Raw genomic sequence first — 15,605 nt, forward strand, 5'->3', positions numbered from 1 at the left:
CTAACTTCAACAGAAAAAACCAATAATACAAATAAATATCCTTGATTGGTGAATTGTAATGTTTTTCACCTATCATTATAAATCCAGGGGCAATTTTGTAATTTTTGTTGATGCATAACTGTTATATGTAGGCCAATCTATATTTTAAGCAGGGGAAATTCCTCTTTAGAAAATAAATCTAAAATAGTTTTCCCTAATTAAGCATCTTGTTTAAACTTCTTATTTAAAGTGTTTGTGGGGTAGAGGTTACTGCCAAATGTGGGAATAGTAAAGTAGTATGATGTGCTGCCTTTGTCTTTGAATAATCCTTCACACTGGTCCCTTTGTCCTTGAACTATCCTACACACTGGTCCCTTTGTCCTTGCACAGTCCTTCACACTGGTCCCTTTTGTCTTTGAACAGTCCTTCACACTGGTCCCTTTGTCCTTGAACAGTCCTTCACACTGGTCCCTTTGTCCTTGAACAGTCCTTCACACTGGTCCCTTTGTCTTTGAACAGTCCTTCACACTGGTCCCTTTTGTCTTTGAACAGTACTTCACACTGGTCCCTTTGTCTTTGAACAGTCCTTCACACTGGTCCCTTTGTCTTTGAACAATCCTTCACACTGGTCCCTTTGTCCTTGAACAGTCCTTCACACTGGTCCCTTTGTCCTTGAACAGTCCTTCACACTGGTCCCATGTCCAGTTGTTAGGTGTGCTTACAAATTTTAACAGTACCTTGAGCTTCCTTGTTGCTGTTGCTTTAGTTCTCAAGGAAGGAGCTCATGCAGTCCAGCTACCCTCTAATTTCCTGTGTAGTGAGGATGACCTTGAACTGTTGATCTTGCCTTTACCTCCCAATGGCCAGCATTATAGGTGTTCACCACCAGCCAGCACTTGTTGGTTCTATAACAATTAATTGTGTAATTTCTTTTTTGATATTTCCTACCAAGCTTCATGAAGTCAGGAGTGATACCCTTTTGTTTTGTTTTTCTTACTACTATATCCAACACTTAATATGCCACCTGGAATTAATAGTCAAAGTAGAATTTACTAAATAAATAGAATAGTATTATTACATAGTCTTCAAAGAACATCTCACATATGAATTGACCCTTTTATTAAAATAGAAATTCACTGAGAAAAGCCATCTCACTGAAGATAGGCTTAGTATTAGAAGTACCATCACCGGTCATTTAAGTTCCTGAGACTTAGGAACAGTAACTAGGGGAGAAATTCTAGGCAATGTTTAATAAAATCTATAATTCTGCATCTGTTTTATCCCTTTGGAATGTATTTTGTTTTCCTGCTTATGCTGTACTTGCTGAGTGCTATTCCCCGAGATAGCGCACAGAAACAATAGTGTTTATCTACTGGTTTCAGCTTTCATCTTTCCAGGCCTTTGGCCATTCTTATTAGCAAGTATTTCCCTTGAGTTTAGTCAGCTGTGTAGCCTTGGCAGATAGCCACACACATCACTGAGCACCAAGGAGAGAGAGCCCTTGGAGCTGGTACAGGTTGTTTTTTTGTGTATATTTTATCCTTGTCTTCTTGTTTCTCATTACAGTGGGGTGTTGATCTGCAAACTGAACATGAGAAGTACCTGGTGAAACATTGTGGTGACATACCAGTCTTTGTCATTAACTATCTGTTAGCTCTCAAGCCTTTCTACATGCGGGATAATGAAGATGGTCCTCAGCACACAGTAAGAAGAGTGTTAAATAAGTGTGGCTCATCATCTAAACCTGGGTCCCTACCTTGTTTTATTATATCAGCTTTAAGAATATTCTCTTATTTTATACTCATCAGTCTTCCCACTGAGCTCAGTGTTCTGTAAACATACTTGTCATTCTTCTCACAGGGGGTTCTCAGTTTAGTAGAACCAAATGTGAGTTTAATTTTGCTTTTGCTTTTGTTTGAATAACTGAGTTCGGGACGTGGCCTAGAACACTGAATCTGACCAGGTTGACGTCAGGTTCAGTATTGATTAGGAGACTTCTGTGAGAGAAAACTTGCTGGACCACAGATAATGCCACTGGCATGATAAGGCAGAAGAAAAGTCGGCTTAGAGTTCTTTCATCTGGGCTACATATAGAAACAGGGAAGGCAATGGAGGGCTGAGGAGTTCTCTGCAGATTGCCTGACACAGGCCTCATCTGTCTTCTCTAGCTGCCTGTATCAGTTCTCTGATCTCTCCAGCCCCTTTCACCCTCCATTCTTTTGTTCACTCTATTTAAAATTAATTTTACTATCCTAATTTACTTTCTTTATTCTCTTTCTCCTTTCAAGAGGAGCCATAATATAAGAATATACTTTTGTCTTATGGAATTGCTGTATATGTAGTATCGTTAGTTATAAGTCTGTGAGACAAGTATATTTATCTCAAAATTTGTCAAAAACCTAAATTTTGCTATCCAGTATCTTACCACATGCAGAAAATGAGGGTTAAAAGAAAGAAAGAAAGAAAGGAAGGAAGGAAGGGGGAGGAGAGAGAGAGAGAAAGAGAAAGGAAGGAAGGAAGGAAGGAAGGAAGGAAGGAAGGAAGGAAGAAAGAAAGAAAGAAAGAAAGAAAGAAAATGAGGGTTAATAGCCTACCAGTAAACAAAACACCCCCATTTTAGGAATACACAGCTACCTGTTGGAAAGTTTCCTGTTTTTTCTTATAGGACAGTATTATTCACATTCTGCCATCCTGTCTGAAATCCTAGAGCAGTTTTGCCAAGAAACTTGTTTTCTCTATTTACAAGTGAAGACCATTATACAAAGATAATTTAGGGCTGGTGGTGGTGGCGCCCGCCTTTAATCCCAGCACGTGGGAGGCAGAGCCAGGTGGATCTCTGTGAGTTCGAGGCCAGCCTGGACTACAGAGCGAGCTCCAGGACAGACACCAAAACTACACAGAGAAACCCTGTCTCGAAGAAAAAAAAATTCTTACTAGAAAAGTACCTTTGAGGTTGGGAATTTAGCTCAGTGGTAGAGTGCTTGCCTAGCAAGCACAAGACCCTGGGTTCTGTCCTCAGCTCTGGAAAGAGAAAAGAAAAAACTTAGCTCTGCTATCCCCACCCCACAGTTGCACTGTGTGTTCTTCCATGTCATGTCCCTCAGTGTGTTTTTTCCCTGTACTCCAGCCTGTACTGCCATAAATCCTCTGCCTGAGTCTTCCCTTCTGTGTAACTGCGGTTACCCTGCCATATTGAGCCACCTTACTCAGGATCTGCATGGCATGCGAAGAGTTGATAAAGCTTTGCAGCAATGTGTTTCTTTTTTTGTAGTCTCCATGTAACTTTCTCAGTCTAAACTCTTCCTCAAGATTGTGCTTTGCTTACTTGTTTTCATTCTCGAGATCAACTGCATTTTCTTCTTTGTAATCATTACCTCTGCCATGGTTCCTTCCATCATCTGCTGCAGCAGCAGCAGCTCCTTTTGGGTTCAGTAGTCATCTCCATATCGTTAAGCCCTGCAGACTTGAAGAAGTCTAACCTGTCTACATGAGTCAGCACTGTTGGATTCTTCCTCTGAAAGTTCTCTTACCCCTGGGCTCTGTGGCATCAGGTCTTCTCACTTGCTCTCCCTTTTCAATGGTTACTCTAATTAGTCTTCTGTACAGATTGTTTTTCTCCCAGTTTATCAGATGTTGGAATTCCTTAAGTCTAATCCTGCATTTTCTTTCCTCTTGCCCCAAATAGCTTATCAGTTATCCTCAAATAACTCAGAAATTCAGTTTAAAGAAGTCTACTCAAGGTTTATCTTTTAAAGCTCATGAATCATTTCTATTTATTATTATTATTATTATTATTATTATTATATTTATTTATTTACTGGAAGGCACTTGTGCATGCCATTCTAATGTGAGAGTCTAGGAGACAGCTTGCAGGAGTAGGTTCTCTTCTGCCTATGTGTAGATCAATGATCCAGCTCAGGCCATTAGCCTTAGTAGCAAACACCTTTATCTTCTGAACTAGCTCATCTGCCCAGGACTCATCTTACTACCATTTAAAAATCTTAAAGGCTTGTCAAAAACAATAACCAAAACTGAGTTGATGACTTCTCTTTTCCCTTCCTCGATCATATTTGTTCTATTCTTCTATCTTCCTTCCTTCCTTTCAATAGGATCTCAGTATGTAAGCCTGGCTAGCCTGGAACTCACTGTGTAGACTATGCCAGCCTGGAGCTCAAAGAGAACTCAGAGAGACCCACCTGCCTCTCCCAAGTGCTGGGATTAAAGGCGTATGCCACCATGTCTGGCCACGACCTTCTTTTAATGTTTTCTCTCCTTGTGATTGTGGAAACTCCACACCTCAGTATCTCTGAAATATTTCTCTCACTGTGGTGTCCAAGCCATTACTAAATTCTGATATTTTACACTACTAAATATATCTTAGATCCATTTCTTTATTTTCATGTGTATGGTATTTAAATGGTATTTCCATTACCTTTTAAAGTAAGATCTCCTCTGAGTCTTGCCTGCACCTTTTCTGTGGCCTTCCTTCTGCTCTTTCAGTGTCTGCTTTTTCCTCCAAGTCCCCTGTTCTCATTTCAGCATGAGCTTTTAGAAAATGGAAATCTAAAGCTGGGTGTGATAGACCAATTGTGTAATTCCACCGCTTAGGAAGATCAAAAATTCAAGATTATCTTTGTCTATGTAGTTTTGGGCTAACCTGGGCTAAATGAGACCCTGTCTCAAAAAAATTAAAATGTAATTCTGATCATGTTAGATCCTTTCTTAAAACCAGTCATTGGCCTCCTTCTACTCATACTAGACCAAGTATGATTGTGCCGCACTCTACCTATTCTCTGTTACAGACATACCCATCACCCTTCGGCCAGTTTGGATATCCTCCTAGCTTGAGCCTCTGTACAAGCTTTAGTCTTGAGCAATCTTCCCAAAGATATTTACATTAGCCAGGCAGTGGTGGTGCACAACTTTAATTCCAGCACTTGGGATGCAGAGGCAGGAGGATCTCTATGAGTTCAAGGGCAGCCTGGTCCACATAGTGAGTTACAACCAAGGCTACACAGAGAATCCCTGTCTCAAAAAATCAGGGGAAAAAAGGTATTTACATTAGCCATAGATAGCAGCATTTATATTAGCAATCTAGGTTGTTTTTTGTTTTCTTTTGTTTTTCCAACCTATAAAAAGCACTTGTTTCTACTCCTAAAGAAAAACTTCAGTAGTGAATGCACAAACCTTGGGCCATGAATTACATGAATAAATACTGTATTTCTTTCTGTGGGACTCTAATTACAGGTTTGGGATAGGTTTGCATGAGTTTACACAAGAGATTTCTCCTAGTTAGCATTAAATGTCAACTTGACAGCCCATAGTTATCTGGGGAAGTCTCCATCAGGGGATTGCTTCCATCAAATTGGCCTTTAGGCATGTCTGTGAGAACTTTCTTGACTTCTGATTGAAACAGGCAAGCCCAGTCCACTGTATAGTACCATCTCTGAGCAAGAGATCCTAGGCTATTTAAGACAGCTAGCTGGGCTGGAGAGATAGCTCAGCAGTTAAGAGCACTAGCTGTTTGAGGACCCATGTTCAATTCCCATCACCCTTATGGTAACTTACAACTGTAGTATGAATCATTAGAATGTCTTATTAATAAAAACAAACCTGGAGCCAAGTATTAGGGTGAATGCTGAAAGATCAGAGAAACAGAACAAGCCACAGATACCTCACCTTGCCAATTCCTCAGCTGATCCTGTTTCCTTAGACTTGAAGCCTCTGAGTCTTCATCCAGAATGAATCTCAGCTGAACTGTTTGTTGCTCAAAAGCCTAAAAGCTTAACCAGCTCTAGTTCCTGGTTTTCACACCTTGTATACCTTTCTGCTTTCTGCCATTACTTCCTGGCATTAAAGGCATAAGTCACCCTGCCTAGCTGTTTCCAGTGGGGCTTGAACTCACAGAGATCCAGGTGAATCTCTGCCTCTGGAATGCTAGGATTAAAGACATGTGTGCCACTATTTTCTGGCCTCTATATCTAGTGGTTGTTCTGTTCTCTGACCCCAGATAAGTTTATTAGGGTGCACAATATTTTGGGGAACAATACCACCATATACAACTGTTTCTAACTCTGGTCCTAGAGGATCTGGTGCTCTTTTCTGGCCTTCACAGGTACCAGGTACACACATGGTACACAGACAAACATGTAGGCAAAACACACATAAGAATTTTAAAAAGAAAGCTAAAACAGGAGACAGAGGGAAGCAAATCTCTGTGAGTTCAAGGCCAGCCTGATCTGCATAGCAAATTCAAAGCTAGACAAGGCTACATAGTGAAGCCCTGTCTCAAAGGAAAAAGAAAAGAAGAACAAATAAAAAGAAAGCCAGCTGAACAGAGGCTAAAGAGCAAGCCAGTAAGCAGTTTCCTCCATGGTCCCTGCCTCTGCTTCTGCTTGAGTTTCTGCCCTGACTTCCTTCAATTATGGACCATGACCTGGAAACATAAAATAAACCCTTTCCTCTCCAAGTTGATTTTCGACATAGTATTTATCACAACAACAAAAAGCAAACTAGAACAGATTCGGTGAAACTTTACAAAGTAACACAGATGTAAAGACATGTGAGGTGGCTCGCTCATGGAGTTGGAAGGCGAAGGCAGGAGGATTGCCCTGAGTTGGAAGCTAGCCTGGGTCACACAGAGTTACAAACCAGCCCAGTCTACAAAGTGAAAATGTATCTCCCTATCACCACCCCTAGCCCTCATCCCCACCTCCTAAAACCCCAGTAAAATAGGGGTGTTTCATGGTATTATCTCTAAGCAAGTGAAAGATGAAGGTAGAAAAATATTTCATCTGTATTTGAAGCTTTTGGCCTGGAGTAATAAATTAAAAAATGATGTTTCTACAGTAATGATTTTCTTTTCTTTTCTGCCACCCACTCCAAGAAAGTGAAGCTGTCTAGCCACCATAGTGAAAAACACACTAGATTGAGAGCTGTAGGTTTGAAATCTAACACTCTTACAACATATCTGTATGACCTTATTTGAGGCTCTGCAGGCCAGAGAGTCAGGTTAGGTACCTCTGAGGTACATCTCTGAGAGTCTCCAATTTCATGTCGCCTGTTTTTCTTTCCTGGCAAATGTAAGGATAACATACAACTTACAAAGCATAATTTTGTCATTTGAAGAGCTATTATAATTAATCTAAGGAAACATGGAAATACCATGTGCTCTTGGGTCCAGGTCATTGTTCAAATATCCTAAATTCAAGTAGAAAATACTCAGCTCTATGATTGGCTTCTCAGAGAATATTCATTCATAACCTGCAAATTTGAGTAGGAAAAAGTAACCACTTTGAATGAGATAGATCAGGACCACCAGATAGTGTCAGGATTCTCAAAAATGTGTTAGTATTACTTATATTAGTATAAGTATTACATCAGAAAAAGTTAAGCATCAGTGGACATCCAATGAAGTATAAACTATGAAGTCACTTGGACAGGTAACCAAAAGGATATCTAGTGAATTTCCCTGGCCTAATGAACTGACCTACATCAAAATAACTTGATCCTTGAACCAACAGAAATAGTGAAGGGATTGCTAATTTTACTTCATGAGGAATAGCAATTGTTACGGCAATTTGTATCAAATAAAAGTATGCACTGCAGCCTATCTCAGATTGTTCTCAGGTTCTTTATAATGAAATGTGTACTTTGAATTATAGGGACAGGGAATATATAGAGAGATGATATTGATATACGTGTGGTAGATTTCTCAACTTTTATTGCTATTTCATTTCTCTCCATTTCCTTAGGGAAAAAAAGAGTTTAGTTGAAGCAATAGATATAAAAGAGAATACAGATGCCTCCTAAGCCTTCAGGTAAAATAGGATTGTAAAGGAAGCTGCACTATTATGGAAAACAACAGAGAGAAGTAGTTCAGAGTAAAGAAATGACTTATATCATCTTAGTTAAATAACTAAACCCGTTTTACAGGCTTAGAAGATATATTACTTACTTTCTCACTGCTGTGTCAGAATGCCTGATAAAAAGCAACTTAAAGAAGAAAGGGTTTATTTGGGTTATAATGTGAGAGGACATATTGCATCATGGGGAGGCAGTTATAGTGGCCATGGAGAGGCAGCTGGGCACACTGCTTCCCTAGCAAGGCAGCAGAGAGACAGACTTCTCTAACAATTACAGAGACTGCGGAGGCTCTGTCCACAGCTCTAGACATGCTCATTCACCTTTCCTCACCAAACTTCACATTTTTCACATATTCGTAGTCCACATTGTGCTTTGTCTCATTGTAGATCTGAGTAAGACCAGTGAGCAGTAGCTGTACCACAGCCTGAATGCTATGCTGTCTTGAAATGTCCTCCACCAAATATATTAGTCCATTACTTTAAAATTAAGCTCTACTCAGGTTCTTAGGACACAGGCAGAATGCAGTCATATTCTTTGCTGGAATATAGCATAAATGCCCTTTAGCCCAGTTCCTAGTCCTTGTTCCTCTGAGACCTCAGGACCTGGCCCGCTACTGTCCCACATTCCTCTAGGCATCCTCAGAACTATCACAGCAGTCAGCAGAGAAGTGCCTTATGTTTCTATGACCAGTGACCCTCTACTAGGTGTCCATCTCCTTCCAGAAGCATCTGTGGATCCAATCTTCATCCAGACCCTTGAGAGACACAAATCACAACTGGACATTCTATGATGGGGCATAACAATGAAAATAAAATTCAATCCAGAGGTAGTTAACGAATCTTTTTGGCTGAGACTAATGAACTCCTCAGGATAACTTGGAAATCAGACCAGCAGATAGAGGGAAGAAGGCAGTGTCAGCATGTTGAGTCCCTCAAAGACAGCTATCAGTGAAAGGAGCCAACCCCCAGAACTCCGTGATGGGTGGTGCTGTTTATAGAGAGTTCAAAAATAGCAACTTCAGCCTGTCTGATCATAGTCAAGAAAGATGTAATTTTTTGTAGGGGTGATAACCAAAGAGGGCACAAGAAGGACTTTTGGGGGTGTTAATCATTTTCTCTTTCTTGATCTGGGTTGGTGACATATAGTGTGCTCATTTTATGAAATTTAATAGAGCTATACAATATATATATATAGTTTGTAGCTGTTTATTTGTATACTTTTATACATATGTTGTATTTTAATAAGTAAGTTCACTTCCAAGGGGAATGCTGTTCTTTCATCTCTGCAAATGGTTTGTGAAGGTCAGGACCAACATTTATAAAATTGTTCAGTTATCTCTGCAAACTAAACTCTGCAAAAACATTAGAGTTACCACCAAGATGGCTCCATGGTTAAAGGTACTTCCACCAAGCCAGACAGCCTGAGTGGAAGGAAAAACAAACTACCACTAGTTATTCTCTCACCACAGGCACACGTACTATTCTAAAGAACTGTTGGTGGTCTATGGTCTATGAACTGGACTGGAAAGTAAAGGACTAAGGATGACTCACAGGTGATTCCCACAAGCCCAACTATTAATTCTAAAATTGGTATTTACAGGGATGTTTTCCTTTCTCTAAGGAAGAACTCAATTAACTTGTATGTTTATGTAGCTCCCCGCTGATTTCTGCTGGCTAGCTTGGAATTTAGAATTCCCTGCAGAAAAGAGGAGGGCAGTAATTACCTTGGCCCTGAGGGAATGGAAACATATTTTGAGACAAGGTGAGAATTCCATTCTTTGGAACCATTAGTGTCTTTGTAAGCTATAAAACTTTGCCTGTTTTTCAAGCACAAATAATGAGTTTGACTCAGTATTTACAAGTAATTTTTGGTCATTGCTGTCCATTGGCCCATCTGCACCCCTCGACTGTGGCATCAGAGGCTTTCCTCACTCTGCTTTCTTTCCAGGGGCAGAAGGTCAGGGGTAACAAAGGTAGCAGAAGAAAGGACATCTTAGCATAGAAGAGTCATATATCAAAGGTTATCTTCCCATTTAGCCTTTTTCTTTTAATTGAAAACCTAAGTTTGATTTTGAGTACATTGATTGGAATCAAAGAATCAGAGTCAGAAGGGAACATCATAAATAGAAACCAGGGTTCTCTCGGCTTAAATACCAACATGAACTATTTCTAGACAGCTTGCTGCTGCAGCTGTGGAACTTAAGCAGAATCAAGACTCATGCCCAGTATAGGAAAACGGGCCAGGAAGCATTGCGGACCTGGAAGATGTACAGAGTGAAACGATTTTCGTTTAAGCTAGGAGAGTTAGGAAAGTGTGCAAAAGAATGTATGTGTAGCCTCTGGTATTCCCTTAGCAGGGGAATGAAAAGGTAGACCTGAAGTCCTTCCACTCTTAAATTTTCAGTCTTGCATAGAAACACAGTGGAGATTCATGCTAAAAGGACTCAAACTTGGTCATCTTTAAGTGACGACTTCCTTCTATGCAACTGGCAAATCTTGAATGAGATGTTTAGCTCCAATTTCTGTTACTTGATTATTCCCAGAACCACCAGATCTACACCAGTGCTATGTATGCTGGCCCTGTATTCTGTTCTCTTTGAACCTTTTTTTTTTCTTTAAAGTAGATACAATTGTTAAACAGAGGATGTTCAGAAAGTCAAGGTCATGGGCAGAATTTGGCCTGTGATTTGATAAATTTCTAAGACAAAGACTAACGTGGAGAAGCACTGAGGGTTCCTGCAACGTTCATTTGTTGTTTGGAGTAGTCACAATGAGGCCTGTAAATAGGAATGAGGACGCATGCTTTTAGCCACATAATGAAAAGATACAGCTATTTTCCAAAGGGCATTTTCAAAACTTGGAGCTTCTGGTGATATGCTGTAGTTCAGTGGTTCTCAACCTTCCTAATACATTTTCTAATATAGTTCCTCATGTTGTGGTGACCCCCCAATCATAAAATTATTTTGTTGCTATTTCATCACTGTAATTGTTTCTTCTTTAGGTTGCTGCTGTGGATCTTCTGGTTCCTGGAGTCGGGGAGCTCTTTGGAGGAAGCCTCAGGGAGGAAAGGTACCACATCCTAGAGCAGCGACTAGCCAGGTATTGGTCAGACCTGAAAGAAACACTGAAGTCACGGGGGGAGGGGGGGGGGTCCAGGCCTGGCACTCTCAGGCTCTGTGGGATCCTGAGGAGTGTTTCTAACATCTATAAGCATCTACACGAGTTGCAGGCTGGCCTGGAGACCCTCTCAAAAACAGCAAAAAAAAAAAAAAAAAAATAGACAACCACAAAAACATGATGGCACACGCCTACAGCCTCGGCACTCAGAGGCTGAAGCAGGAGGATCATTCTTAAGTTTGTAGAACATCCCGGTCTCCATATGTGTTTCAGGTCAGACACACTTACATAAAATTTAAGACCCTGTCTTAAAATTTAAAAAAATAAAAAGCAAGAGAAATTCCCAAGCCCTTCAAAGCTTCTCCTACATTTTTCTTTTACTCGTGTACTTTTTATGTGCTCTCTTTTATGAATGTCATGATCCCACTGGGTCATAAAGACAGACTAAACTAAGAAAAGACGGAGATAGACAGAAGCTAAGTTAGCATCTGTAAGGAGAGTTCCTTTCCTTGAACTCTCTTATTATTCACGAGCCCTCACTTAGCTATTTGAATAACTTTGTTTTAATTTACTTTTTGAGATCTGTAAAATGAATCCATAGATTACATAAAAACTATTTTGGAGGTAGGAAGTAAGGAATCCTATTCCTAATTGAACTGTCACGCCTGTGTGCATGGTCCGCCAGAGAATGCCAGTGACTTCCTAAGCCGACCGTGGTGGTAAGCCCTGTGTTCTATGGCTTCCACTTTTGCTCTATCAAACATTAATTTTTTTCTCCTTGTCTGTATTAATCCTTCTCTCCAATAATACTGGGTTTTGTCATACTTGGAAAAAAACATTTAAAAAATATCCTGTTAAATTAGCTATTTTTAAGGCCACCTTTTCCTAGTGGAGACATGCTTTGAAAGCTGATACTTTTCTAAAATCCCAGCCTGTAAATCTCCCCAGTGACTTGGCTTTGCAATGCCACTCTTCTTAGCTGCTCCCCTGGGGTAGGCGCCAAAAGGAAGGAAGCAAAAGGTATGGAAGAGTCCCTTATTGACTAGACTACCACCTCCCTGCCACCACTCACTGCTAACCGTCCTGGGAAAGTTGTCAAATTGAGATGAAGGTTAGAATCTTTAGAGGAAAGAATTTGAAATTTCTCTAAAGAATTTTCAAGCACAATAAAAATCTCACATGGCAAGAAACTGCATCTGTTGAAAGATCAATCGATCCATTTTCTTGAGTTGCTTCCTTCCTCTAGGAGAAGTTAGCTAATATCAGACACTATTCAAATTTGTCTTTGCCAGTGAAGTAGGCGCGTGTTCCTTTGACTGACTCATGGATCTGTCTGTGGCTGTAGCGCATGTTTTCTGTACTTTAGAAAATTAGAACTTCGATGGTGGTTGTCATTTCAGATACAGTTCTGAATACCTTTTTAAAGGGCTGAGGTCAATGGTAATAACCACTGAGCACTTAAAATGTTACTCACATTTCTCTCTACAAGAACCAAATTGCAGTAGTCGTATGAAAGAATCACACTGTAATTTTAGAAGTTGTGCAATGGAAGTTGTGTCTAAGTGTGCATTGTCTGGGTGTGCCTCGCAGGTACTTTGACTAAGCAGTGTTTCTGCCCTTCCTTCACAGATAGTAAGCTCACGTCAGAGCAATCCCTTCAAGTCCTGTTTTCATTCTAGACACCTCTTACTTTATTTACCCTATTGCTTACTGTTAATGGTGATGATAGTCTCCTCCCTAAGAAATCGTCACCTCCTCAGTTCCATTGCATAATGGGGGGACACAGGCTTCAAGGTGTGTGCTTCCTTACCACGGCCCCTATATTCACAGCCTAGAATAAATGTTTGGTGGTTGATTAATAAATGTTTTATTGATGTCTCGATTTTTTTCTTATTTCCTTTTTACAGATCAGGACTTACGAAAGCCTACCAGTGGTAAGGACGTGGCCCCTGTCCAGAGTGCATTCTGAGTGTTATGTGGAAAGGATTGTTATTTGTATTCCCATGACCCTGTGAGCAAATGCTAAGAACTGAACTTGAGGCTCAGAAAATTGTTTACTCCCAGCCTGTGAAAAAACAGTAAAACTGATGTTTACCATTTAGTTACTACTTCTTCTATATTAGAAAATAGTGTTCACATTCTTATGTTTGTTGTTTCCTCTAATCATCCCAACCCTTAGAGAGGTAGATGCTGCTGGTACCCCTTTGTCTCCTCTCTACCCGTGAGGCCAGACATGTGAACTGACTTAACCAAGATCATAGTTAGGATGGGGCTGAGAACTCCTCCATACACCAAAATCTCTTTGTGCTTTTGTCTACTTGTTGAAATAAGGCCTTGCTATATAGGCCAGGCAGAAGCCTTTGCTCTTAGCCTATTATGCTTCAGACTCCCTGTTTGACAGTGGGAGCTTTGGTAAGTGATGTCTTAGGTATCCAAGATCTCTAGAGCCCTCAGCTGCCTAAGAACAACCACCTGTCCTAACTCAGATTCACTTCCACAAAATTGTTGTCGTTTTCTTTCCACAGACTCGTCAAGTACTTGCCAATGTAGACAGATTACTTACATGTCTACAGTAGTACTGCTTTAGGATCTTGATTTCATAATATCAGCAATATCATTAGCCATTTTGTCCTTAGGAGAAGGACATGACAGATTATACTATACCTTTGTTATTTTGGTGACAGAGGAGATAGTTTCCGAGTTTCAAAGTTCAGCTGATGGCTTTTGACTGCCTGGTAATATCCTTAAGTATCTTATTTATTTTATTTTATTTTTTATTTTATTTTATTTTTTTGGTTTTTTGAGACAGGGTTTCTCTGTGTAGCTTTGTGCCTTTCCTGGGACTCACTTGGTAGCCCAGGCTGGCCTCGAACTCACAGAGATCCACCTGGCTCTGCCTCCCGAGTGCTGGGATTAAAGGTATGCGCCACCACCACCTGGCTGATATCCTTAAGTATCTTGATCTCTCTCAGTTTCTTGGTTTTCATGATTATAAAATGAAATGATAATATCTATTTCATAGTTATTGTATGAAAGGAAAAGTACATTGTGTTTGCATTGAGTAGAAGTAGTTCAGTAAATGTTAGTTTCTACGCCCTTTTCTTCTAAGTATTGCTATTTAGTAGGTAAATCTATTGAGCCAATTATACTTATTTCCCTCTGATTCTATCAGCTAGTATTCATAATATTCATTTGCTTAAATAATAGTAAATTTTATATGTTGCTTAAGTAAGTATGATATTTATTAAAACATGTCTGTATTTTCTTTTTTTTTTTTTTTTTATATTTTAACTTTGCTTTTGGGGAGGAAGCAGAGGACTCACATGCCACAGCAAGCATGTGGAAGTCAGAGGACAGCCCTTGGGAGTTGGTTCTCTCTACCATATGGGTCCCAGGGAGAACTCAGGACAACAGGCTTAACTACACACGACTGCACCAGCCAAGCCATCTCTGCGCCCCTAGACTAGTTTTCTAGCTAACCTTTCATGCACACAGGATCTTCAGATATAAATAGTTATGACTTGAATCCTCTTCAGTAGTAGGCATAGCATGTTAAAGGGAAAGGAGCTTAAGAAAGCTTTGTACCCAGGATCTCTATGAAAGTTCCTCTAGACTTTGAGAATCCAGGTGTCTGAGAGTGAGCTCACTTCCTATTTCTGCTGCCACGTGCAAATAAAATCAGTAGCCAGTTCCAGATATTTCCTGGCATCTTTTCTATCCTTGCTTGCTCTAGAATCAAAATACAGATTTGAAGCAGAGCATGGTAGTAAACTGTGATCCCAGCACTTGGGAGGCAGAGGCAGGAGGATTTCTGTGAGTTTGAGGCCAGCCTGGTCTACAGAGTGAGTTCCAGGCCATCTGGGATTATTACATAGTGATACCCTGTCTCCCCCCCACCCACCCACCTACATGCGCGCGTGCACACATACCCTCTTTTTTGTTAAAATAGATTTTTGTTTCCTATATCAAAGCAAAGTCAGGCAAAACCAAGTAAACTGAATCCTCCTGCTAATTCAGCTCACAACATTCATAGCAGTGTTTTGACATTGGTACATAAGACACTTATACGTACGAAACCCATTACTGAACCTCTGCAGCCAACGTTGGTCCTGCAGGTATTCATGACAACTGGTTTGAGGTTCCTTCATCTCAGATTGTCAGTGAGTCAAACTGTACCTTGTTCCCATGCCTTGTAAACCTAAAGTGAATTCCACCATCAAAACTACACTTGCCACGACTGTGTTTACTCCATATATTCATTAAATTGTTACTAATCAGTTCTTACTAGTCACCATGTTGATCTCACTTGGATACAGCTCATCCAGTTGCTGTTGATCTTTTGTTAGAATCTTTACTGTAAAGTGTCAGTGTGTTAGCACCAGAACAGAGGAAACAGTTGCTAGGTAGTCTTCATGCTTGAAGAGCCAAACGGCTACTCGCTGCCTTGTTCCAAGTCTTACTTGGAGCTGATTGCACAAATTATTTGAAAAATTATGAATTTCTTTTATATATATGACTCAAGAATTTTCAAGCTTGGAACAATGAGATAGCTCAGTGGGTAAAAGTACTTACCACCAAGTCTGACAACTTTAGTGTGATCACTGTGGTAGAAGGAGAGATATGGCTTCTAAAAGTTGTCCTCTG

The 15,605-nt window shown here is 40.2% G+C and overlaps 1 protein-coding gene across 1 annotated transcript in view; it reads left to right on the forward strand.

Moving 5' to 3' along the window:
• Positions 1-15,605, forward strand: part of Nars2 (asparaginyl-tRNA synthetase 2, mitochondrial) — a 95,151-nt gene that overhangs the window by 77,501 nt on the left and 2,045 nt on the right. Inside the window, 3 exon segments of the mRNA XM_036174792.1 lie at positions 1,546-1,683; positions 10,846-10,943; positions 12,869-12,895. Coding sequence (XP_036030685.1) covers positions 1,546-1,683; positions 10,846-10,943; positions 12,869-12,895 — 263 coding nt within the window.

Source organism: Onychomys torridus, chromosome 1, assembly GCF_903995425.1.
Source record: "Onychomys torridus chromosome 1, mOncTor1.1, whole genome shotgun sequence".
NCBI lineage: Eukaryota > Metazoa > Chordata > Mammalia > Rodentia > Cricetidae > Onychomys > Onychomys torridus.